Consider the following 23,963-nt stretch of genomic DNA (forward strand, 5'->3'; position numbering starts at 1 on the left):
GTATTGGTGTGGGTGGAGAATTGGTTAGCAGACAGGAAGCAAAGAGTGGGAATAAACGGGACCTTTTCAGAATGGCAGGCGGTGACTAGTGGGGTACCGCAAGGCTCAGTGCTGGGACCCCAGTTGTTTACAATATATATTAATGACTTGGATGAGGGAATTAAATGCAGCATCTCCAAGTTTGCGGATGACACGAAGCTGGGTGGCAGTGTTAGCAGTGAGGAGGATGCTAAGAGGATGCAGGGTGACTTGGATAGGTTGGGTGAGTGGGCAAACTCATGGCAGATGCAATTTAATGTGGATAAATGTGAAGTTATCCACTTTGGTGGCAAAAATAGGAAAACAGATTATTATCTGAATGGTGGCCGATTAGGAAAAGGGGAGGTGCAACGAGACCTGGGTGTCATTATACACCAGTCATTGAAAGTGGGCATGCAGGTACAGCAGGCGGTGAAAAAGGCGAACGGTATGCTGGCATTTATAGCGAGAGGATTCGAGTACAGGAGCAGGGAGGTACTACTGCAGTTGTACAAGGCCTTGGTGAGACCACACCTGGAGTATTGTGTGCAGTTTTGGTCCCCTAATCTGAGGAAAGACATCCTTGCCATAGAGGGAGTACAAAGAAGGTTCACCAGATTGATTCCTGGGATGGCAGGTCTTTCATATGAAGAAAGACTGGATGAACTGGGCTTGTACTCGTTGGAATTTAGAAGATTGAGGGGGGATCTGATTGAAACGTATAAGATCCTAAAGGGATTGGACAGGCTAGATGCGGGAAGATTGTTCCCGATGTTGGGGAGGTCTAGAACGAGGGGTCACAGTTTGAGGATAGAGGGGAAGCCTTTTAGGACCGAGGTTAGGAAAAACTTCTTCACACAGAGAGTGGTGAATCTGTGGAATTCTCTGCCACAGCAAACTGTTGAGGCCAGTTCATTAGCTATGTTTAAAAGGAAGTTAGATATGGCCCTTGTGGCTACAGGGGTCAGGGGGTATGGAGGGAAGGTTGGGTTCTGAGTTGGATGATCAGCCATGATCATAATAAATGGCGGTGCAGGCTCGAAGGGCCGAATGGCCTACTCCTGCACCTATTTTCTATGTTTCTATGTTACTGATTTTTTTTAAAAATTGTGACCATGTCTGTGCCTGAACATTCACCAGCTGTAGAACATCAGAATGGTGATGTTGAGGCTTCAGTCAGAGAAAGCAAAGGAAAACAAAGTTCCAGGTTACGTTCTTTTTTCCCTTCTCTTCTTTATATCTGCTCAGCTAGGACAGTAGAGATGCCAGGAAGGATAGTTGAGTACTCTTCTTGTGAGATGTGGAAAAGCAGGGAGACCTGTGGTGTCCTTGATGACTACCACTGCGAGAAGTGCATACAGCCAAAGCTTCTAACAATCCACATTAAGGAGTTGGAGCTGGAACTGGATGAACCCCAGATCATTCGGGAGGCTGAAGGGGTGAAGGATTGGACATAATAGAGAGATAGTTACAGCCAAGGTGCAGGGCACAGGAAACTGGGTGACAGGAAGGGGAAAGGGGTTAATGAGTCAGTACAGTGTACCCCCGTGGCCATCCCCCTCAAAACAGGTATATTACTTTCAATACAGTTGCGGGGGGGTGACCTAACACAGGAAAGTCACAGTGGTCAGGTGTCTGGCACTGAGACTAGTTCTGTGACACAGAAGGATGGAAGGGAAGTAGGGAGAAGAGGCACGCTGTGGTGACCGGGGATTAGTTAGGAGAATAGACAAGAGGTTCTACAGGTGAGAACAAAATTCCCAGATGGTATGTTGCCTCCCCAGTACCAGGCTCCAGGATATCTCAGATCAAGTCCTCAGCATTTTTAAGTGGGAGGGTGAACAGCCAGAGGTCATGGCCCATGTAGGTACCAGTGATATAGGTAGGATGAGTGACAGGATTTTGCATAGGGAGTAGGTGCTAAGTTAAAGGGCAGGACCTCCAGGGTTGCACGTGCTAGCGAGACCAGAACTAGAAATATTATACAGTTTAATACGTGGCTAAGGAGTCTGTGTAGGAGGGAGGGCATAAGATTTTTGGATCATTGGGCTCTCTTCCAGGGAAGGAGGGATTTGTACAGGAAGGGCGGTTTGCACCTGAACTCGAAGGGGACTAATATCCTAGTGGAAGGTTTTTTAATGTTGCACAGTGGGGTTTAAATTAGAGTTACAGGGGGACGGGAACCAGCGTGCCAGAAGAGTTAGTGGAGAGGTTGTGGAGGCAGATGTTGGTCAGACCTCAGACAAGGTCAGGAATCATAAGGCTGAGTGTGTGACTAGTGCCCTGAGCTGCATATATTTCAATGCATGAAGTATCATAGGAAAGGCGGATGAGCTCAGGGCATGGATCAATACCTAAAATAATGACATTGTAGTCATTAATGAGACTTGATTGCAGAGGAGCAAGACTGGCAGCTCAATATTCTGGAGTTATATTGTTTAGGACATGATAGAGTGGGAAAGATTAAAAGAGGATGGGTGGTGTTACTAGTCAGAGAAAATCTTCCAGCAGGACAGACTGGAGAACTCGACTAGTGAGGTGTTATGGGTAGGACTGAGAAATAACAAAGGTATCACCACATTAATGGGGCTCTAGTACAGACCACCCAACAGTCCTAGGGACCTAGAGAAACAAATTTGTAAAGAGATCGCAGACTGTTGCAAGAAACATAAGGTTGCTATAGTAGATGATTTTAACTTCAGCATATTGTCTGGGAATCAAATACTGTAAAGGAACTAGATGGAATAGAGTTTGTCAAATGTTTTCAGGAAAGTTTCCTTCATCAGGATGTACGTTTGTACAAATGCTTGTAGAAATCCCAATGAGTGAATGTGCCATGCTGGACCTGCTATTAGGGAGTGAGTCACGGCAGATGACAAAAGTTTGTGTAGGGGAACACTTTTCATCTAGTGACCACAAAGGCATAAGTTTCAAGGTAAGTATAAAAGACGATAGGTTTGGTCCATGGGTTGAGATACTAAATTGGAGAAAGCCCAATTTTAATGGTATCGGAAATGACTAGCCAGTGTGGATTGAGAAGTGTGGGTTTCGAGCAAAGGTGTACTAGGAAGGTGGGAGGCCTTCAAAAATGAAATTTTGAGAGTGCAAAGCTTGTACGGTATGTGCCTGTCAAAATAAAAGATAAAGATAACAAGTGTAGGGTACCTTGGTTTTCAAGAGGTATTGAGGCCCTGGTTAATAGAAAAAAAGAGGTTCATAGCAGGTATAAGCTGGTAGGAACAAAAGAGGTGCTTATGGAGTACAAGAAATGCAAGAGAATACTTTAGAAAGAAATCAGTAAGGCTAAAAGAAGGCATGAAGTTGCCCTATTAGACAAGGTGAAGGAAAATCCCAAGGGATCCTACAGGTGTGTTAAGAGCAAAGGGATTACAAGGGACAAAATTGGTCCTCTGGAAGACCAGAATGGTAATCCATGTGTGGAGCAGAAACATATAAGGGAGATTTTGAATGTATACTTAGCATGTGTTTTATTTGGGAGACGGATACAGAGTCTATAGAAGTGAGGCAAAGCAGTATCAACTTCATGGCCCCTGTACAGATTACAGAGGAGGAGGTGTTTGCTACCTTGAGAGAAATCAGGGTGGATAAATCCCCAGAGCTTAACAAGGTGTCCCTAAGATCATATGGGAAGCAAGTGTAGAAACTGTAGGGGCCCTAGCAGAAATATTTAAAATATCCTTAGTGAAAGGAGAGGTACCAGAGAACTGGAGGATAGCCAGTGTTGTTCTGCTGGTTATGAAAGGTTCTAAACAGAAACCAGGAAATTAATAGGCCGGTGAGTCTGACTTAAGTTGTGGGAAAGGTATAGGAAGACATTCTAAGGGACCAGATATATAAGTATATGAATAGATGTGGACTAATTAAGAATGGTCAGTATGTCTTTGTGTGTGGTAGGTCATGTTTAAACATTCTTATAGAGTTCTTTAAGGAACTTACCAGAAAAGTTGGTGGAAGCTAAGGCAGTGAATGTTGTCTACATGGACTTTAACAAGGAATTTGACAAGGTTCTGCATGGGATGCTGGTCAGGAAGGTTCAATTGCTTGGCATTCAGGATGAGGAAGAAAATTAGATTAGACGTTGGCTTTGTGGTAGAAGCCAAAGAGTGGTAGTGGACGGTTGCCTCTGACTGGAGGCCTGTGACTAGTGGAGTGCCACAGGGATTGGTGCTGGGTTCTTTGTTGTTTGGCATCTATTTCAATGATCTGGATGATAATGTGGTTAACAGGATCAGCAAATTTGCAGATGACACCAAGATTAGGAGTGTGGTGAACAGTGAGGAAGGCTATCATGGCGTGCAGAGGGTTCTGCATCAGCTGGAAAAATGGACTGAAAAATGACAGATGGAGTTTAATGCAGACAAGTGCGAGGTTTTGCACTTCAATAGGACCAACCAGGGTAGACCTTACACAGTGAACTGTGGAGCACTGAGGAGTGTGGTAGAACAAGGGGATCTAGGAATACAAATACATAATAACGTTGAAAGTGGCGTCGCAAGTAGATAGGGTCTTAAAGAAAGCTTTTGGCACTTTGGCCTTTGTAAATCAAAGTAATGCATACAGGAGATTGGATGCTATGCTGAAGTTGTATAAGATATTGGTAAGGCCTAATTTGGAGTATTGTTTGCAGCTTTGGTCACCTACCTACAGGAAAGATGTAAGCAAGATTGAAAGAGTGCAGAGAAAATTTACAAGGTTGGAGGACCTGAGTTATAAGGAAAGATTGAATAGGTTAGGACTGTATTCCTTAGAATGTAAGAGATTGAGTGGTGAGTTGATGGAGGTACACAAATTATGTATAGATAGGATAGGGTAAGTACAAGCAGGCTTTTTCATTGAGGTTGGGAGGGATACAACCAGAGCTCATGGCTTAAAGGTGAAAGGTGAAAAGTTCAAGGGGAGTGAGAGAGGAAACTTGTTCACTCAGAGGTTCATGAGAGTGTGGAATGAGCTGCCAGCACAAGTGGTCCATGCAAGCTTGATTTCAGCATGTAAGAGAAGTTTGGATAGTAGGGATATGGAGGATGATGGTCCAGGTGCAGGTTGTTGGGAGCAGGCAGTTTAATTGGTTTCAGCATGGACTAGATGGGCTGAAGGGCTTGTTTCTGTGCTGCACTTCGCTATGACTCAGGAATCAAAAGTCTATTGTGCTATCACATTATTTTTCTAAAACTTCTTTACTTTCCAAGTGAGAATTTTGTCTCTGCTTCCTCATCAACAAAACCACTCTTGCTGTATTTTCTGTTTCTGGAAAGTTGAAAAACTCATTTTCACTGTAGCCTCATACAAAACTTGTACAGTGTAACAGTGACTGCACTTCAGATCTGCTTAATTAGCTGGATAGTGCTTTAAACATTGTAAGGAGACAACAAGATATTTTTGGAGTGTGAGATTATATTTCTATCCTTCTAAGCAACCTTAGGCTCTCTGTAAAGGAGTGGCTCGTTTAGAAAAGGCTGAAAGTGCTAAAACTTTAGTTTTTGGTTATTGCAGTAATGACTGAAAGGAATTATACCAACATTGCTGTTCCCAGATTTATGCTGAATTAAGCAAAAATCAAAGCATTAGACATAATTTGCTTGTGAAAATCCATTAAATTTAAATGATTTGCAAATCATTAAAATTACAGAAGTGACTGGGATAAAGGAAAATTTCTCCATGCAATTTTCTGCTTCATTGGCAAGTTTTTCCCTCTGTCATAGACGTATGGTTTGCGCATCAGTGAGCTTCAATCCAAGCTATTTATGGTCTGCAACTGATTTTAAATGATAGAAGACAAAAAACATGAAGTGTAGCGGCACTAATCAAATGAAAACAGCTATGGCACCAATTGTAAATGTTATTTTTAAAATTAGAATATTTTCATGGAAGCAGTTCCAATTGTTCATGTTAATTTGTGCTTTCACCTCTTAGAAAACAAATTGACATTATTAATGAATGCTAGGCAAATTTGAAACAATTCATTACTTAAATTAATTACATAAATCAGATTGGATTGTAGTGAAAAGGATCTCTAGAATGTAGTCTCTTCAGTTTTTATTTACTTTAAAGTGCCATTTTTAAAAGTCATACTTTATTTGGCAGGATAACTCAAGTAGTTAGTCATCCTGGTCATAAACAGCTTTGGAAATACACCAAAGACATACAAAGACAGAAGCATTTTGGCCCTGTAGTTATGTAGGATTGATTTTTTGATTACCAAAAAATGTTTACAGTCTCTTTTCCCAAGTTTATTGTAGGTTTTTGTGACTCATGATTTTTACTTTTGGCCACTCAAAAGGATGCATGTGAAGCTTTCCAGAAAAGACATCAGATCCTTGGATTCACCTCAGGGATGTAAAAGTCTATTTATAAGACTTAGAATTTTAGCAGAAAGTTTTTTTTTAGTGATTAGCAAGATATAAGGAATATACTCAGCAGTTGAGCCTGCACGACTCATTTAGACAGAGGACTCCAACGATTCTGGGTGAATAAGTTCTTTTTCTTTCTCGGTCCTAAATGGGTGACACCTTAGTTTATGAATGTGGTTGGCTCTGGAAACCCCAATTACCCCACATTCACCGATTTTTATGTGTTGATGAAATCACGTCTCATTCTTCATTAGAGTACAGGTTAAATCAACTTAATCTGAATCAATTTGGTTAACTTGCATTGCATTCTCTCAGACATGAGTATGCCCTTTACTTTTATAGTTTAATTGTCTTGAAGAAAGGGCAACATAATGTTTGTCTTGTTAATTGCATGCTGTACCTGCATGTTAACTTTTAGGCATCCTTGTACAAGGGTGCTCTTTGAGCACCAACAACTTACAATCTGTCACAAATTAAGAGGGATAACAAGAAGTTGGTCGCATCTCATGGAGTGGAGATCTTCCTGGACTCAACATATTATTACAGTCATGAAGAAGGCATGCTGGTGGCTCCATTTCATTTAAAGTTTGTCACCAAAGACTCATGCAAATTTCTATTAATGTACGGTAGAAAGCATTCTGATTGGTTGCATCACCGTCTGGTACTGAGGTTCCAATGTGCAGTATTGACAGAGGTTGCCGTGGGCTGTAAATTTAGCCAGCTTCATCATGCGCACAGTTCACCCCACCACTGAAGACATCTTCGAGAGGGGGTTCCTCAAGAAGGTGCCTCCCATGATTAAGGACCCTCATTGCCTCTTCTTGTTACTACCACCGAGTCGGAGGTGTACAGGAGTTTGAAGACCCACATTCATTGTTTTAGGAGCAGCGTGTTCTCTTCCGCCATCAGATTTCTGAATGCTCCATGAATCCAAGAACACTAGCTCTTTATTTCTAAAAGCAAGGGAATCTGCAAATGCTGAAAATGCAGAGTTACATACTCAAAATGTTGGAGGAACTCAAGCAGGTCAGGCAACATTTATGGCAGGGAATGAATGGTCGATGTTTCTCTCCCCCCCACTTCTCTCTTTCCATTCCATTCCCCACTCTGGTGTCCCTCTTACCTCTTCTTTTCTCCTCACCTGCCCACCACCTCCATCTGGTGCCCTTCCTCCTTCCCTTTGTTTAATGGTCCACTGTCCACTGTCAAGTTCCTTCTTCAGCCCATCACCATCACCTCCTAGCTTCTTACTTCATCTCTCCTTCTCCATCCACCCATCTTTCCACCTCGCCTGGTTTCACCTATCATCTGCCATCTTAGCTTCCCCCCACCTTCTTCTTTTGTCTTCCTCCTGCATCCTTTACAGTCCTGGTGAACGGTCTTAGCCCAGAACGTCAACTGTTTATTCACCTCCACAGATGATGCCTGACCTGCTGAGTTCCTCTGGCATTTTATGTGTGTTCCTCTGGATTTCCAACATCTGCAGAATCTCTTATGTTTGTCAGTGAAAGGGGTCTGAGTTAAACCGGCAGCTGTTTAGAACACTGCATTGAACCTAATTGGAGTGGTATGTCTATTTTTCACCGCTGCATCTCAGGAACCATACCTCTGCTTCAGAGAGGTGTCAGTCCACAGAAAAATGGACAATATATTTCCTAAAAATATGAGTAAGTATTGAATATACCAATCTAAAATACGGCAAATTAAGGGGGATCTAAATATTGTGGCTATGATGATTAAAGAAATTAATGTAAAAGATAAAGGAAAGCTATTTACTCTCTTGGGAGTTAGACTTAATGTAAAAAAAAGTGTCAAAACTGCAAAGTCCTCCTTTGCAATATTGTGCTACCATCCAATTTATGTAAATAATTTAACTAATGAAACATTTTTTGTGTTTTCTCTTAATTAACAAACGCTCACACAACATTAAATGAGGTGCATGTGCGAATTAACATGACCAAAGAGACAATATCTTCCGGGCCATTTGGGCCTGGTATTGGGAAGACCTTCACCCAAAGAGTACGGAAACCTGGAACTATATTTTCCCGTCATCATCTTAGGCTCATTGGAAACAAGATCAACGAAATTTAGTTGGAAGTAACCTTCAAATAAGGCAACTATTTTTACTCTGTTGCATTTTGGTTTGGTTTTGCAGGCAGTGACCCCCAAAATGCTCCAGTTGTTAATCATATGGTGACCACCCACTGTAAATGAATGCAAATTGTTAGTGTTATTATGGCTTTGGGATTTTGTGCCAGGTAATATGATGTGCTATTGGCTTCTAGACTGTAGTTTCCACTGTACTGAAACATATGTAACAACTTTAGAATGTAGATCTGGGTACATACAAACCTACCTCTGAGCTTCATGTTCTTTAAATGATTATTATGGAGATCTCCATTCTCTCTTGTGCATTTTGTGTGTCCAAAAACACACTTTGATTCTTTTTAATGCCACTGGAGTACAGTAGTTTGTAACCAATCTTTTCCTTGTTTTTATCCATGACGCTGCCACATTAATTTCACACAGACGTTCCAAATATGAGGTAAACTTGGGTCAATGCATTCCTTACATCGGTCTTAGCCCTTAAAATATACAGACAGTTCTAAACAACGCAGAAGGAAAAAGATCAAAAGCCTTCCAAATACATAAACCTCTCTGTGCAAGTAGACAGGATGGTGAAGAAGTCATTTAGCATGTTGGCCTTCATCAGTCAGCAGATTGAGTTTAGGAGTAAGGACTTAATGTTGCAGTTATGTAAGTCGCTAGTGAGATCACATGTGGAGTATTGTATACGGTTTTGGTCGCCCTGGTTTGGGAAGGACATTGTCATACTGGAGTGAATGCAAAAGAGATTTACCAAGGTGCTGCCTGGACAAGAGAGTCTGAGTTATAAGGAGAGCCATACTTTACTCCCTAAAGTGTGGAAGAATGAGGTGTGATCTCCAGAAGTTTATAAAATTATGCAGATTTTGGATAAGGTCATTTGATCAGGGTTGGGAAGTCCAAAATTAGAAAGTACAGATACAAGAAGGGAAAGATTTAAAAGAGACCTGAAATGTAACTTCTTTGCACAGAGGATAGTGAGTACATGGAATGAGCAAAAAGTGAAGGTGGTTGAGGTGTGCGCAACTGCGTCATTTAAGAGGCATTTGATTTAGTACATGCAGGGGAGGGGCTTGGATGGTTATGGGCAGAACACAGGTAACAGGGACTAGCAGAGAGGATGCTGTAGTTAGGATCCTCAATGTAGGAGAAATTGGTTCAAGTGGTATCATGAGCAACCATTGTCACCATGTGTTGAACTGGTTTGAGACCATACTACTTCAAGTTTCCATTTCCCCAAACCATACTAACCATGCTATCTCACCTCTTAATGCCTGGGGACCAAACAATTTTCCCTGAGCTCTGACCCCACATTGAGATCCTGATCTCAACACCATCTTCATCTTCACCATCCAATTATTCCACCTACCTGGTTCAAGCCCACACTTCAGGGTAGACCATAAAGTTTTTAACATGAATGATTTCCTACGTGATCAAAGACCACTCCGTAACTGAGATGCATCATTCAAATGGTTACTTTATAAATTCTTTATTAGTTTTACTTACACATCATGCCAAAATCAATTGATGTCACAGCCAATTACATCTTGCTGATAGAGTTTGTATTCAATAATAAATTAGGGGGGGATGGAGGGGGAAGGAATGTTGACTCAGACCATCAGAGGCCTGCATCGGGCATTTTCGTGCCCTACAAGGCGCAGATTGGAAGTCTGTCTGGGGTGCCGCTCCTCACACAGACACTAGAGCAATGTGTGGTTAAGTGCCTTGCTCAAGGACACAAATATGCTGCCACAGCTGAGGCTCGAACTAGCGACCTTCAAATCACTAGATGAACGCCTTAACCACTTGCCACAAGCCCAACACATTAGGTAGTGACATAATTCCTTGGAGTTATAACATAATAATACTTTTATCTTTATACATAGGGCGTGGGCAAGAACAAGATTGTTGACCATTTCCTGCACCTTTTGAACAGACCCAGAGAATATTTACAGCTTCACAGGTATTGCTGACTGGAAAGTATCAATAATGAGTTTTACAAATTATTGCAGACATACAGTACACTTCTACTGTTTAATCTAGAATGGCCCTCAAACTTTATTTCTTGTTCTGGAGGTCTGTATAAAGACTTGTAGAATGGACTACATACTCACTTTGATAACTTAAATACCTTATGTCTGTTTAATGAAGTTTACTCCCAAAGTGGGCTCAAGAATTGTAAGTAACATTCAACCAGTTACACACAGCAAGGTCCTACCAACAGCAATGTAGTAATAAGGTGTGACAATTTTGGATGATGAATGAATATCAGTGAAGACATTCTTTAAAAAGTGCTGTAGACATTTTAATATCTGCGACCTTGACTTATCATCCCATCTGTAAAATGAAGCAGTAAATATCTTACAAGGGAGTTCTCTCTGAAGTCTTAGCCAATAGTTTTCCTTCAATAGATAAATTATCCAATCTGTAAGCTGATCTGTCGTGTATAGCTCAAACCAAAATGGAGTTGGAGGGAGGTCTGTTTTAGTCAAAGAACCATTGGAAATCATCCCATGTAATGATGTATAAAGTTTATCTTCCTGTTACTGGTGCCCAGACAGGCCCTCAGGTCCTTCTGTTTAAAATGTAGTAATTTCATTATGCCCTAGCCATGTAATTGCTCATTTAACCTATGGACATATTTGGTGTAACTAAGAGACTGTTTACTAAATGATTCTTTCAGAGGTAATTATTATTCATGAACAATACAGATATTATGCTAGTGTAAATGCATTATTCTCTGAATTTGTACAATGTTATCAAGGCTTGTATCTTGGGCAAATGGTGGTGAAGTTTTTTATGGAAGTCCTGCAGTCCTTTGGTAGCCTCACAATCGGGGTTACGTGTAGAATTCCAGAAATTTGATTGAGACAACGAGAGAATAATGGTATGTCAGATGAGGATGCACCCAGGAGAAGATGCTGTTCCATTGTGTTTCTGCACTTTACGTGATGGCTGAGAGTGCTGGGAGGGAACTGCTATAATAGCTACATGACTGAGCTGCTGCAAATTCAGAATTAGTAATAAATGTAATTTAACAGTCTGTCATGTGTAAGTTGAATGCAGTCTAACAGTGTGCCATATATGGAATGAATTCAAGCCGACAGTGTTTGTATACCTGACTACACTTATGAGGGAGGAGTTCCATAAGTCATGAATACTTCTATTTTTTATACATGGTTAGTGGGCAAGAACAAGATTGTCGACTATTTCCTGTACCTTTTGAACAGACCAAGGGAATATTTGCAACTTCACAGTTAATGCTGGCTGGAAAGTTTTTGAGTGCTATGCAGACACACCAGCTCTTGCCAGAAACTGCATTTAGTGAAGCATTACACAGTCTTTTAGTACCATAGCTAGATGTTGTCATAGCCCAATCTATGCTGCATACTGTGTGTTCAGCTGTGCCTTGATATGCTACAGATCAGATACAATTGCGTGGAGAACTAGCTTCTTTGATGGTTGTTGGCTTCAATATACAGTGTATACTTCGTTGAACTAAGTGCAACTTGCAGCTAAATCTGAGTGGCTACGTAATAAACTCATTTGATCTTCTAAGTTATGTTAACATCTGGGTTTCACAGCTGCTTTATGGCACATATTTGCCAATCATATGAAAGATCACATATACCTGAAACATTAACTCTATTTCATTCTCCACAGAAGGAGCCTCTCCTGTCGCCTATGTTTCTCCTTCCTCCTCCTCCCACTGCTATTTCTGTCATTCTTGATCTCCTTTGATGGGTTAGAACATCACAAATTCAAACCTCCAGGAATACTGCAGAACACACAACTCTTTGCTTAAATGTCAATCTAAGTTGCCATTTTCTTACCTTATCCCAAATAGACACCTTATTCTGCAGAGTTTACTCAAAACTCTCTGGAATCTAGCAGCAAAGTTTCAATGTTGAAATGTCCTGGGAGTAATGCCAGTTGGGTCATTCAGTGGAACTGGCCTTGGCACACTTAATTCCAGAATACTGTGTATTCGTTTGACACCAGTCAATAGGCAAGCAACTTGTGGACATCCAGCTGGTTGCAATCACGTACAATATATCTGTGAATTCCTGCCTTGCTAGTTGTTGAATGACCTGCACCATTGCTTGGCAACATCCAGACTTACTGACCAACCACAAGATGTTGATCTTTTCAATCCACTAGCTAGTTGCCTCTCTCATTGCAGTGTCCTCTCCAAGCACTGTCCTAATGCGACCCGAACATCTTGCATTGGAAGAAGGAAAGGAAATCAATGAAAGTGAAGAAGAAATCTCTCTTGACACACCCCACACACCACCCCAATTGGTTTGAGCCACCAAGGAATAGGTTGCACTAGAGTTTCAAAAATGATGTGGAGCCAGTCTGTACCAAGCATGTGAGAAGTTCTCAAAATTTTCACAATACTCCAGAGCTATGCAATCACTACATGAAATAAATTTCAAACAGCAGGAGGAGCATAAATTTATTTTAAGTTTTGGCATTGTTGACTGCCACACTATGCATCTTATCCACAGGACAATATATCCACACTGATCTATCAATCATATCTCTGTCACATTGGACTTGGTGTCATATGCCCAAGTACATGCATGCAGAGGTACAATGAAAAATCTACCTGCAGAAGCATCACAGGTACATAGCGTCAGATAAGCAGCATTCACAAAATACATAAACATAAATTATATGTAATTTATACAAGAAAATACATAATTAGAATTTTTTAAAAATCCATTTAAATGCTGACTGATCAAAGTGTCATGGTGTTGCTAAACTCTAATGATTTGGTTATGCTGGTTGGCTCATGAACTAAATGGTATTTACTTAGATAATAAATTTACTTTGAACTTTGAAGTTTCATAGATTATTTCTGGTTTTCAGAGTTAAATTCAGGTTTGACTGCAGATTTTGATGAGTAATATTTTGAACGACTACTACTTTACTGGCTTGCAATTATAGGATTTTAAAAAATCCTGCTATCATTGAAGCACCATATTCAAGGTTGAAGAGTGCAATTCAATAACGAATGGAACTAGGACACCTGCAGCACAGCTGTGCTTCTAAATATAACCAAAAGCATTATCTGCATTCCCACTGAAGTTATTTCTGACACGTGGATTTTACCTGACTGGTCTACCTCCCAGGGAATGAAAAATTGTGAGACAGAACTAGAAAGACTAGAAGGAAAAATCTATAATAAATGGCTTTTAGAATCTTAAATTAGCAAACTCAAAAAAAGAACTACAGTTCTATTGATAGACTGTCATACAGAATACCTTAGAGTCATTTTTTTAATCAGATAAAGTTCCTTTCCAATTATGTATGCATAGTAAGCATGGTGAAATACCGGCTGGCGAATCTGTTCTGATTTTAATTGGTTGAATGTTAAGCATTTTCTTGGATACTGGAATAAAACTTTCTGATCTCTACCCCCATCTGAAAGACAACACCTCTGACAGTGTAGTGCTCACTTTGTACTGCTTTGAAATGTTCCAGCTTCAAGACTGGATGAGCCTATAAACTTTAACTCTGGAAATGTGACCCCTAATGCTCCTTATCAACTACACCAGCTCAGCATTCAATACCATCATCCCCTCAAAGCAAATCAATAAGCTTCAATAGCTCCTTGTGCAATTGGATCCTCGATTCCTCACATGCAGACCCCAGTCACTTTGGATTGTTAAAAGCATCTCCACCACAACCTCCATCAGCACAGCTGCTCCACAAGGCTGTGTGCTTAGCCCTGTACGCTACTTGCTTTATACTTATGACTGTGTGGCTATGCAGAGCTCCACTGCCATATTCAAGTTTGCTGACAATACCATTGTCAATAGGCTGAATCAAAGGTGGTGACGAAGGGAGGGAGGTTGAAAATTTGGCTGAGTGGTGCCATAACAACAAACTCTTACCCAATATCAGCAAGACCAAAGAGATGATTATTTTCTTAAGGAGGAGGAAGCTGGAGGTCCATGAGTCAGTCCTCATTGGAGGGTCAGCAACCTTAAATTCCATGGTGTTATCATTTCAGATTACCTGTCCTTGGCCCAGCATGTAAGTGCAATTATGAAGAAAGCACAGCAGGGCCTTTACTTCCTTAGGAATTTGCAAAGATTCAGCATGAAATCCAAGACTTTGACAAACTTTTATAGATATGTGGTGGAGAGTACATTGACTGGCTGCATCACGGACTGGTATAGAAACACCAATGCCCTTGAACAGGAAATCTTACAGAAAGAAGTGGAAATGGCCCAGTCCATTGTGGGTAAAGCCCTCCCCACCATTGACCACATTATTACTATTATTTCTTCTTGTATTTGCAATTTATTGTTTTCGGCACTCTGGTTGACGCCTTAGTTGGGTGGCCTTTCTCTAATTATGTTATGGTTGTTATTCTACAGATTTGTTGAATATACCTGCAAGAAAAAAATCTGGGTTGTATGTGGTGACATATATGTACTTTGTCTTCAAAGTTGAAAGTAAATTTATTATCAATGTGGAGAGATTTACTTGGATGGCACTTCATTTGAGGTAACTGTTTTAAGGAAGATTGTTGAGAAACTGGGGTTATTATCCTTAAAGCAGAGAATGTTAAAAGGAAATTTAATAGTGATGTTCAACATCATGAATCATAATTTTAATGAAGTAAATGAGCCTCTCTAGGTTACAGTAGGGTTCCTTTACTTTGAACTGTTTGTAACCGAGACAACTTCAAAATCAGAAATGCAGCTGCAAATAAGTTCTCAGGCAACAGAAAATGCCTGCAGCCCCACAGTAGCCAGAAAATCCTTCTCACCATCCTCCCAAATGTTTGTTCAAATGTACAGTATTGTGCAAAAGTCTCAGGCACATATATACAGCTAGGGTACCGAAGACTTTTGCCCAGTACTGTGTTTGTGAACATGGAATGGAGGGGAGTTTGTAAATATGGCGGGAGCAAAGCATGTTGGGAATGGCGAGCATGGAGGGCTGTGTTACAGGTGGCAGAGAATGAGTGTCGGGGTGGGGTGGCATGGGTGCAGATACACCCTGCCCTGAGACACCTAGCAAGATCATTTGATTTATCGATCATTACAGAATGTCTCTCTGGTGCTTCCCACTCCCTCTCTTCTCTCTTCTCCCTTCCCCTTTTCCCAACCATGATTCCCCTCTCCCTGCCCCCTTCCCACTCTCAGTCTGCAATGAAGACCCAAATCAGAATCAGGTGTCATGATTTATTTTGCTGAAGCAGCACAGTGCATTACATTAAATTACTGCAGAACTGTGCACAAACCTTTGGCACCTTAGCTATATCATATAACACATTATACAGTATTGTGCAGAAGTTTTACAGATCTGTTAAGAACAAAAGAATTGCAAGGGATAATATTGGTCCTCTGGAAGACTAAAATAGTAATCCGTGTGGAGCCAAAACAGATGACGGAGATCTTAAATATATTCTTTGCATTGTATTTACTCAGGAGATGGATACAGAGTCTATAGAAGTGTGACAAAGTGGCATCAACTTCACGGACCCTGTACAGATTACCGAGGAGGAGGTGTTTGCTACCCTAAGGCAAATCAGGGTGGATAAATCCCCAGGGCCAGACAAGGTGTTCCCTAAGATCGTATAGAAGGCAAGTGTAGAAATTGTAGGGCCATTGCAGAGACATTTCAAATATCCTTAGTTAAAGGAGAGGTACCAGGAGAGTTTCAAATGAGAAGGCTTTGTCCGAAGTTGATAGACTACGGATACTGCTGGAGAAAATCATGAAGTTAGAAGTTCCTTGTTGTGGACACGTTACACAGAGAGATAACATCTTGTTGGACTTGCTATATGGAAAGGTGGAGGGAAAGAAAGGAAGAGGAAGGCAAAGAACAACGTGGCTGGACAACATCAAGGATTGGACCAATTTGGACAAGACTATGGATGTTGTGGACAAGTGTCGGGACAGAGCGGCATGGAGGGAAATCGTCCGCCAACTGGAAATTCCAGATGCGACCTAACGACAACCAGAAGAATGGAAGATAGCCACTGTTTTTCAGTTGTTTAAAAGATGCTGTAAACAGAAACCAGGAAATTATAAGCCAATGAATCTGACATCAGTTGTGGGAACGTTATTGGAAGGTATTGTAAGAAAAGGTATTTGGATAGATGTGGATTGATTAAGGATAGTCAGTATGGCTTTCTGCATGGGTAGGTCATGTGTAACCACTCTTATAAGTTCTTTGAGGAAGTTACCGAGAAAGTTGACAAAGGCAAGTCAGTGAATGTTGCCTACATGGACTTCAACAAGGCATTTGACAAGGTTCCGCATAGGAGGCTGGTCAAGAAGGTTCAGTCAGTCAGCATTCAGGATGAGAAAGTAAATTGAATTAAACGTTAACACGAGGAAATCTGCAGATGTTGGAATTTCAAGCAACACATAAAAGTGCTGGTGAATGCAGCAGGCCAGGCAGCATCTCTAGGTAGAGGTACAGTCGACGTTTTGGGCCGAGACCCTTCGTCAGGACTAACTGAAGGAAGAGCTAGTAAGAGATTTGAAAGTGCGAGAGGGAGGGGGAGATCCGAAATGATGGGAGAAGACAGGAAGGGGAGGGATGGAGCCAAGAGCTGGACAGTTGATTGGCAAAAGGGATATGAGAGGATCATGGGACACGAGGCCTAGAGAGAAAGAAAAGGGGGAGGGGGGGAAACCAGAGGATGGGCAAGGGGTATAGTGAGGGGGACAGAGGGAGAAAAAGAATGTGTGTATGTAAATAAATAACGGATGGGGTATGATGGGGAGGTGGGGCATTAGTGGAAGTTTGAGAAGTATAAATATATACTTGCGTCTGGTGCTCCCGATGTAGCCTTCTATATATTGGCGAGACCCGACGCAGACTGAGAGACCGTTTTGCTGAACACCTACGTTCTGTCGGCCAGAGAAAGCAGGATCTCCCAGTGGCCACACATTTTAATTCCACGTCTCATTCCCATTCCGATATGTCTATCCACGGCCTCCTCTACTGTTAAGGTGAAGCCACACTCAGGTTGGAGGAACAACACCTTACGTTCCGTCTGGGTAGCCTCCAGCCTGGTGGCATTAACATTGACTTCTCAAACTTCCACTAATGTCCCACCTCCCCCTCGTACCCCATCCAGTATTTATTTATTTATATACACACATTCTTTTTCTCCCTCTGTCCCCCTCACTATACCCCTTGCCCATCCTCTGGTTTTCCCCCCTCCCCCTTTTCTTTCTCCCTAGGCCTGCTGTCCCATGATCCTCTCATATTCCTTTTGCCAATGAACAGTCCAGCTCTTGGCTCCATCCCTCCCCCTCCTGTCTTCTCCTATCATTTCGGATCTCCCCCTCCCCCTCTCACTTTCAAATCTCTTACTAGCTCTTCTTTCAGTTAGTCCTGACGAAGGGTCTCGGCCCGAAACGTCGAATGTACCTCTTCCTAGAGATGCTGCCTGGCCTGCTGCGTTCACCAGCAACTTTAATGTGTGTTGCTTGGATTAGACGTTGTCTTTGTGGGAGAAGTGAGAGAGTGCTAGTAGAAGGTTGCCTCTCTGACTGGAGGCCTGTGACTAGTGGTGTGCCACAGGATCGGTGCTGCATCTTTTGTTGTTTGGCATCGATATTAACGATCTGGATGATAATGTGGTTAACTGGATCAGCAAATTTGCAGATGGCACCAAATTGAGGATATACTGGACAGTGAGGACAGCTATCATGGCTTGCAGTGGGATCTGGATTGGCTAGAAAAGTGGGCTAGAAAAGTGGGCTAAAAAATGGCAGGTGGAATTTAATGCAAACATGTAGGAGGTTTTGCACTTTGGTAGGACCAACCAGGGTAGGTCTGACACAGTGAATAGTAGGGCACTGGGGACTGTGATAGAACAAAGGAATCTGGAATACAGGTACATAATTCCTTGTAAGTGGTGTCACAGGTAGATAGAGCTGTAAAGAAAGCTTTTGGCACATTGGCCTACATACAACAAAGTATTGAGTACATTAGATGGGATGTGTAAGGCCTATTTTGGAATATTGTGTGGAAACATAGAAACATAGAAAATAGGTGCAGGAGTAGGCCATTCGGCCCTTCGAGCCTGCACCACCATTCAGCATGATCATGGCTGATCATCCAACTCAGAACCCTGTACCTGCCTTCTCTCCATACCCCCTGAACCCTTTAGCCACAAGGACCATATCTAACTCCCTCTTAAATATAGCCAATGAACTGGCCTCAACTGTTTCCTGTGGCAGAGAATTCCACAGATTCACCACTCTCTGTGTGAAGAAGTGTTTCCTCATCTCGGTCCTAAGAGGCTTCCCCTTTATCCTCAAACTGTGACCCCTCGTTCTGGACTTACCCAACATTGGGAACAATCTTCCTACATCTAGCCTGTCCAATCCTTTTAGAATTTTATACGTTTCAATAAGATCCCCCTTCAATCTTCTAAATTCCAGAGAATATAAGCCTAGTCAACCCAAGTTTTGGTCATATGCAGGGAAGATGTAAACAAGGTTGAAAGAGTACAGAGAAAACTTACAAGGATGTTGTCAGGTCTGGAGGACCTGAGTTATAAGGAAAGATTGAATAGATTAGGACTGTATTCTTTAGAACGTAGAAGATTGAGCAGTGCAGGTTGATGAGAGTAGGCAGACTTGGTTTGACAAGGACTAGATCAGATGAAAGACTTGTTCCTGTGCTGTAGTGTTCTATAACAATAACAGGATTTACGAGCATTTGGAGAAACATGTTTCTGTACTGTACTTACCTATGACTCTGATCTATGATCTTGGCATAGATGTGAATCTGACAAGGATATCTATCTTATTTGCCGGTGAAATCTCAAATCCAGTCTTGATTGCAACTTATGGAATGATTCATTACCTGAGCAGTAGCAGTTGGAATTACCCATTGTGTGAACTCACCAATTATAAATAGCAACTAAACTACACAATTACCCGGTGAATAAATCCTCACTGGAAGAGAGCCTTCACACCCTTTGGCTTTAGAGTTGCTGGATACCTCACCATCTATTATCATGGACAATGTCACTGGCGAGAAACCGCTGGTTGAAGTACATAAATGTTGCAAATCAAAATCAAATTTATTATATGTACACGTATGCATGGCACAATGAAAATCTTACTTGCTGCAGCATCACAAGCACAGCATCAGAAACACAACATTCACAACAAATCATTAATCACATAAACTACAGAAAATTAAACTAGAACACAATTAGAGCAAAAATGTCTATTGTCGTGCATAGTGTTCATAGTGTTGCTGTACTGAGGTGGTGATGAGGGTTACGCAGGTTGGATGAAGGGAAGTAGCTGTTTTTGAACCTGGTTGTGTGATACTTCTGGTTTCTGTACCTCCTGCCCATTGGTAGCTGTGTGAAGATGGTATGGCCTAGATGGTGGGGATATTTGATGACAGACGTTGCCTTCTTGAGGCAATGTCTCCTGTCGATACTCCTGAAGGTAAGGAGTGATGTGCTAATGATATATTGGGATGAAGTCACAACCTATGCAGATCTTTATGTTTCTGTGTATTCAAATTGCTGTATAAATGTACAGTTATCAACTTGTGCAGCAACTTTGAAGGATCTATGGACTTGGACACCAAGATCCCTCTTATCCCCAAGATCTATACTGATACGAATCCCACTATTAACCTTGTACTCTGCATTTAAGTTCAACCTTCTAAAATGAATTACTTCACGCTTTTCTGGATTAAACTCCATCCACCACTTCCCAGCCCAACTTTGCATCCTATCAATGTCCTTTTGTAGCCACAAACCATTTCCTACACTATACACACACTGCCAATCTTTGTGTCATCTGCAAACTTTCCAACCCACCCTTCTACTGTGCTTCCTCATCCAGGTAACTTATAAATATCACAGAGCACAGTCCCAAAACAAATCCCTGTGGAACACCACCAGCAATGACCTCCAGGCTACTACTTTCCTCTGCCTTCTGTGGGCAACCAAGTTTTCCCAGATCCAATGCCTCCTGTTTTTTCGAATGAGCCTATCATGGAGAACCTTGAAGAATGTCTTAGTAAAATCCATATAGACTACAAGCACTATTCTACCTTAAACAACAGGAATTCTGCAGATGCTGGAAATTCAAGCAACACACACCAGAGTTGCTGGTGAACGCAGCAGGCCAGGCAGTATCTCTAGGGAGAGGTACAGTCGACGTTTCAGGCCGAGACCCTTCGTCAGGACTAACTGAAGGAAGAGTTGGTAAGAGATTTGAAAGTGGGAAGGGGAGGGGGAGATCCAAAATGATAGGAGAAGACAGGAGGGGGAGGGATGGAGCCAGGAGCTGGACAAGTGATTTGCAAAGGGGATATGAGAGGATTATGGGACAGGAGGCCCAGGGAGAAACCCAGAGGATGGGCAAGGGACAGTCAGAGGGACAGAGGGAGAAAAAGGAGAGTGAGAGAAAGAATGTGTGTATAAAAATAAATAACAGATGGGGTACAAGGGGGAGGTGGGGCATTAGCGGAAGTTAGAGAAGTCAATGTTCATGCCATCAGGTTGGAGGCTACCTAGACGGAATATAAGGTGTTGTTCCTCCAATCTGAGTGTGGCTTTATCTTGACAGTAGAGGAGTCCGTGGATAGACATATCAGAATGGGAATGGGACGTGGAATTAAAATGTGTGGCCACTGAGAGATCCTGCTTTCTCTGGTGGACAGAGCGTAGGTGTTCAGCAAAATGATCTCCCAATCTGCGTCGGGTCTCGCCAATGTATAGAAGGCCACATCGGGAGCACCGGACGCAGTATATCACCCCAGCCGACCCACAGGTGAAGTGTCGCCTCACCTGGAAGGACTGTCTGGAGCCCTGAATGGTAGTAGGGGAGGAAGTGTAAGGGCATGTGTAGCACTTGTTCCGCTTACAAGGATAAATGCTCGGAGGGAGATCAGTGGGGAGGGTTGGGGGGCACGAATGGACAAGGGAGTCGCGTAGGGAGCGATCCCTGCAGAAAGTAGAGGGCGGGGGAGGGAAAGATTAGTGGTGGGATCCCATTGGAGGTGGCGGAAGTTACGGAGAATAATATGTTGGACCCAGAGGCTGGTGGGGTGGTAGGTGAGGACCAGGGGAACCCTATTCCTAGTGGGGTGGCGGTAGGATGGAGTGAGAGTAGATGTGCATGAAATGGGGGAGATGCGTTTGAGAGCAGAGTTGATGGTGGAGGAAGGGAGGCCCCTTTCTTTAAAAAAGGAGGACATCTCCCTCGTCCTGGAATGAAAAGCCTCATCCTGAGAGCAGATGCGGTGGAGACGAAGGAATTGCGAGAAGGGGATGGCATTTTTGCAAGAGACAGGGTGAGAAGAGGAATAGTCCAGATAGCTGTGAGAGTCAGTAGGCTTATAGTAGACATCAGTGGATAAGTTGTCTCCAGAGATAGAGACAGAAAGATCTAGAAAGGGGAGGGAGGTGTCGGAAATGGACCAGGTAAACTTGAGGGCAGGGTGAAAGTTGGAGGCAAAGTTAATAAAGTCAACGAGCTCTGCATGCGTGCAGGAAGCAGCGCCAATGCAGTCGTCGATGTAGCGAAGGAAAAGTGGGGGGCAGATACCAGAATAGGTATGGAACATAGATTGTTCCACAAAGCCAAGAAAAAGACAGGCATAGCTAGGACCCATACGGGTGCCCATAGCTACACCTTTAGTTTGGAGGAAGTGGGAGGAGCCAAAGGAGAAATTATTAAGAGTAAGGACTAATTCCGCTAGACGTAGCAGAGTAGTGGTAGAGGGGAACTGATTAGGTCTGGAATCCAAAAAGAAGCGGAGAGCTTTGACCCCTTTCTGATGGGGGATGGAAGTATATAGGGACTGGACATCCATGGTGAAAATAAAGCAATGGGGGCCAGGGAGCTTAAAATCATTGAAAAGTTTAAGAGCGTGAGAAGTGTCACGAACATAGGTAGGAAAGGATTGAACAAGAGGTGATAAAACCGTGTCGAGGTATGCAGAAACGAGTTCGGTGGGGCAGGAGCAAGCTGAGACAATAGGTCTGCCAGGACAGGCAGGCTTGTGGATCTTGGGTACGAGGTAGAAACGGGAAGTGCGAGGTGTGGGAACTATAAGGTTGGTAGCAGTGGATGGGAGATCCCCGAGCGGATAAAGTCGATGATGGTGTGGGAGACAATGGCCTGGTGCTCCTTAGTGGGGTCACGATCGAGGGGTAAATAAGAGGAGGTATCCGCGAGTTGTCCCTGTGCCTCGGCAAGGTAGAGGTCAGTACGCCAGACTACAACAGCACCCCCCTTATTGGTGGGTTTAATAGTAAGGTTAGGATTAGTGCAGAGGGAGTGGAGAGCAGAGCGTTCGGAAGGAACCATTCTACCTTCATCATTTTACTCTGCCACTTCCTTGAAGAAGTTAGTATAATGTTTGCTCTTGGGAGGGGTAGGAGGCTATAGAATACTCCTAATAGAGTGATTGATTCCTACCTGTTTCTGGCATCTATCCACACTGACTCAGGAGACAATCCCTATGCTGTGCCCTCCAGTTCTACAGCTGTGATGCTACCTTGATCAGCAATGATATTCCTCCACCTCTTTTACCTCCCTCCTTGCCCCCTTTACACATCTAAACCCTGGGATATTTTCAGCAGTACCTCTGTAGAAGCTTGTTGGAGACATGCCAGGAATTAGGTATTTTGTTAGTAATAAGTCACGAGCTGATACCCGAAAATCCTTTCATCATCTACAAGTCACAGTGTGATAGAATGCTGTTGCTTGTTTTGATGAGTCCTCCTCCAATGGCCCTTGAGGCTTGACCTCATCCAGGACAAAGCAGCCCAAATGCTTGGCACCCAACATCTACCCTGAACACTCATATTTCCACTACCACAAACCACAGCCACCTGTGTGTACCATTACCAGGTGCTCTAGAAAAACTCAGCAAGGCTCCTGCAGCAGTACTTTTCAAACCTCTGTATCTTACCAGGTTAGTTGGTGCAAGGAAACAGTTGCTGTTCAAGTCAAATACTAGTCTAACATACCGATTGTTCCTTCACCAAAACACTGGAACTCTCTTCCCCTCTACTCCTTAAACATGTTGACTTCAGCAATTGAGAAAGCAATTCATCAGCATTTTCTCAAGAGAGGTTGTAGTTGGTTACAGGTGTCCCCCACTTTTCGAGTGATTGCTTTACGAAACCTCACTGTTACGAAAGACCTACATTAGTACCCTGTTTTTGCTTTCAGAAGGTGTTTTCACTGTTATGAAAAAAAAAGCAGCACGCGATAAAAAATCGGCGGGCGATAAAAAATCAACGCATGAAAAAAATCAGCGTGCGATAAAAGGCAGCGCGCGCCCCGAGCAGCTGCTCTCCCCAGATTCGGAACTGCATTCTCGCCGGCATTGCTTAAACACGTGTCTGTGAGCAGCCGTTTGCAAGATGAGTTCTAAGGTATTGGAAAAGCCTCAAAGAGCTCGTAAGGGTGTTACACTTAGCGTAAATCTAGGTAT

At 42.6% G+C, this 23,963-nt stretch overlaps 1 protein-coding gene across 1 annotated transcript in view; it reads left to right on the forward strand.

Moving 5' to 3' along the window:
- Positions 1-23,963, forward strand: part of vwa8 (von Willebrand factor A domain containing 8) — a 485,234-nt gene that overhangs the window by 243,972 nt on the left and 217,299 nt on the right. The window contains exon 21 of the mRNA XM_063051192.1: positions 10,379-10,455. Coding sequence (XP_062907262.1) covers positions 10,379-10,455 — 77 coding nt within the window. The remainder of the gene's footprint in view (positions 1-10,378; positions 10,456-23,963) is intronic.

The sequence above is a fragment of the Mobula hypostoma genome, chromosome 6 (genome assembly GCF_963921235.1).
Source record: "Mobula hypostoma chromosome 6, sMobHyp1.1, whole genome shotgun sequence".
Classification (NCBI taxonomy): domain Eukaryota; kingdom Metazoa; phylum Chordata; class Chondrichthyes; order Myliobatiformes; family Myliobatidae; genus Mobula; species Mobula hypostoma.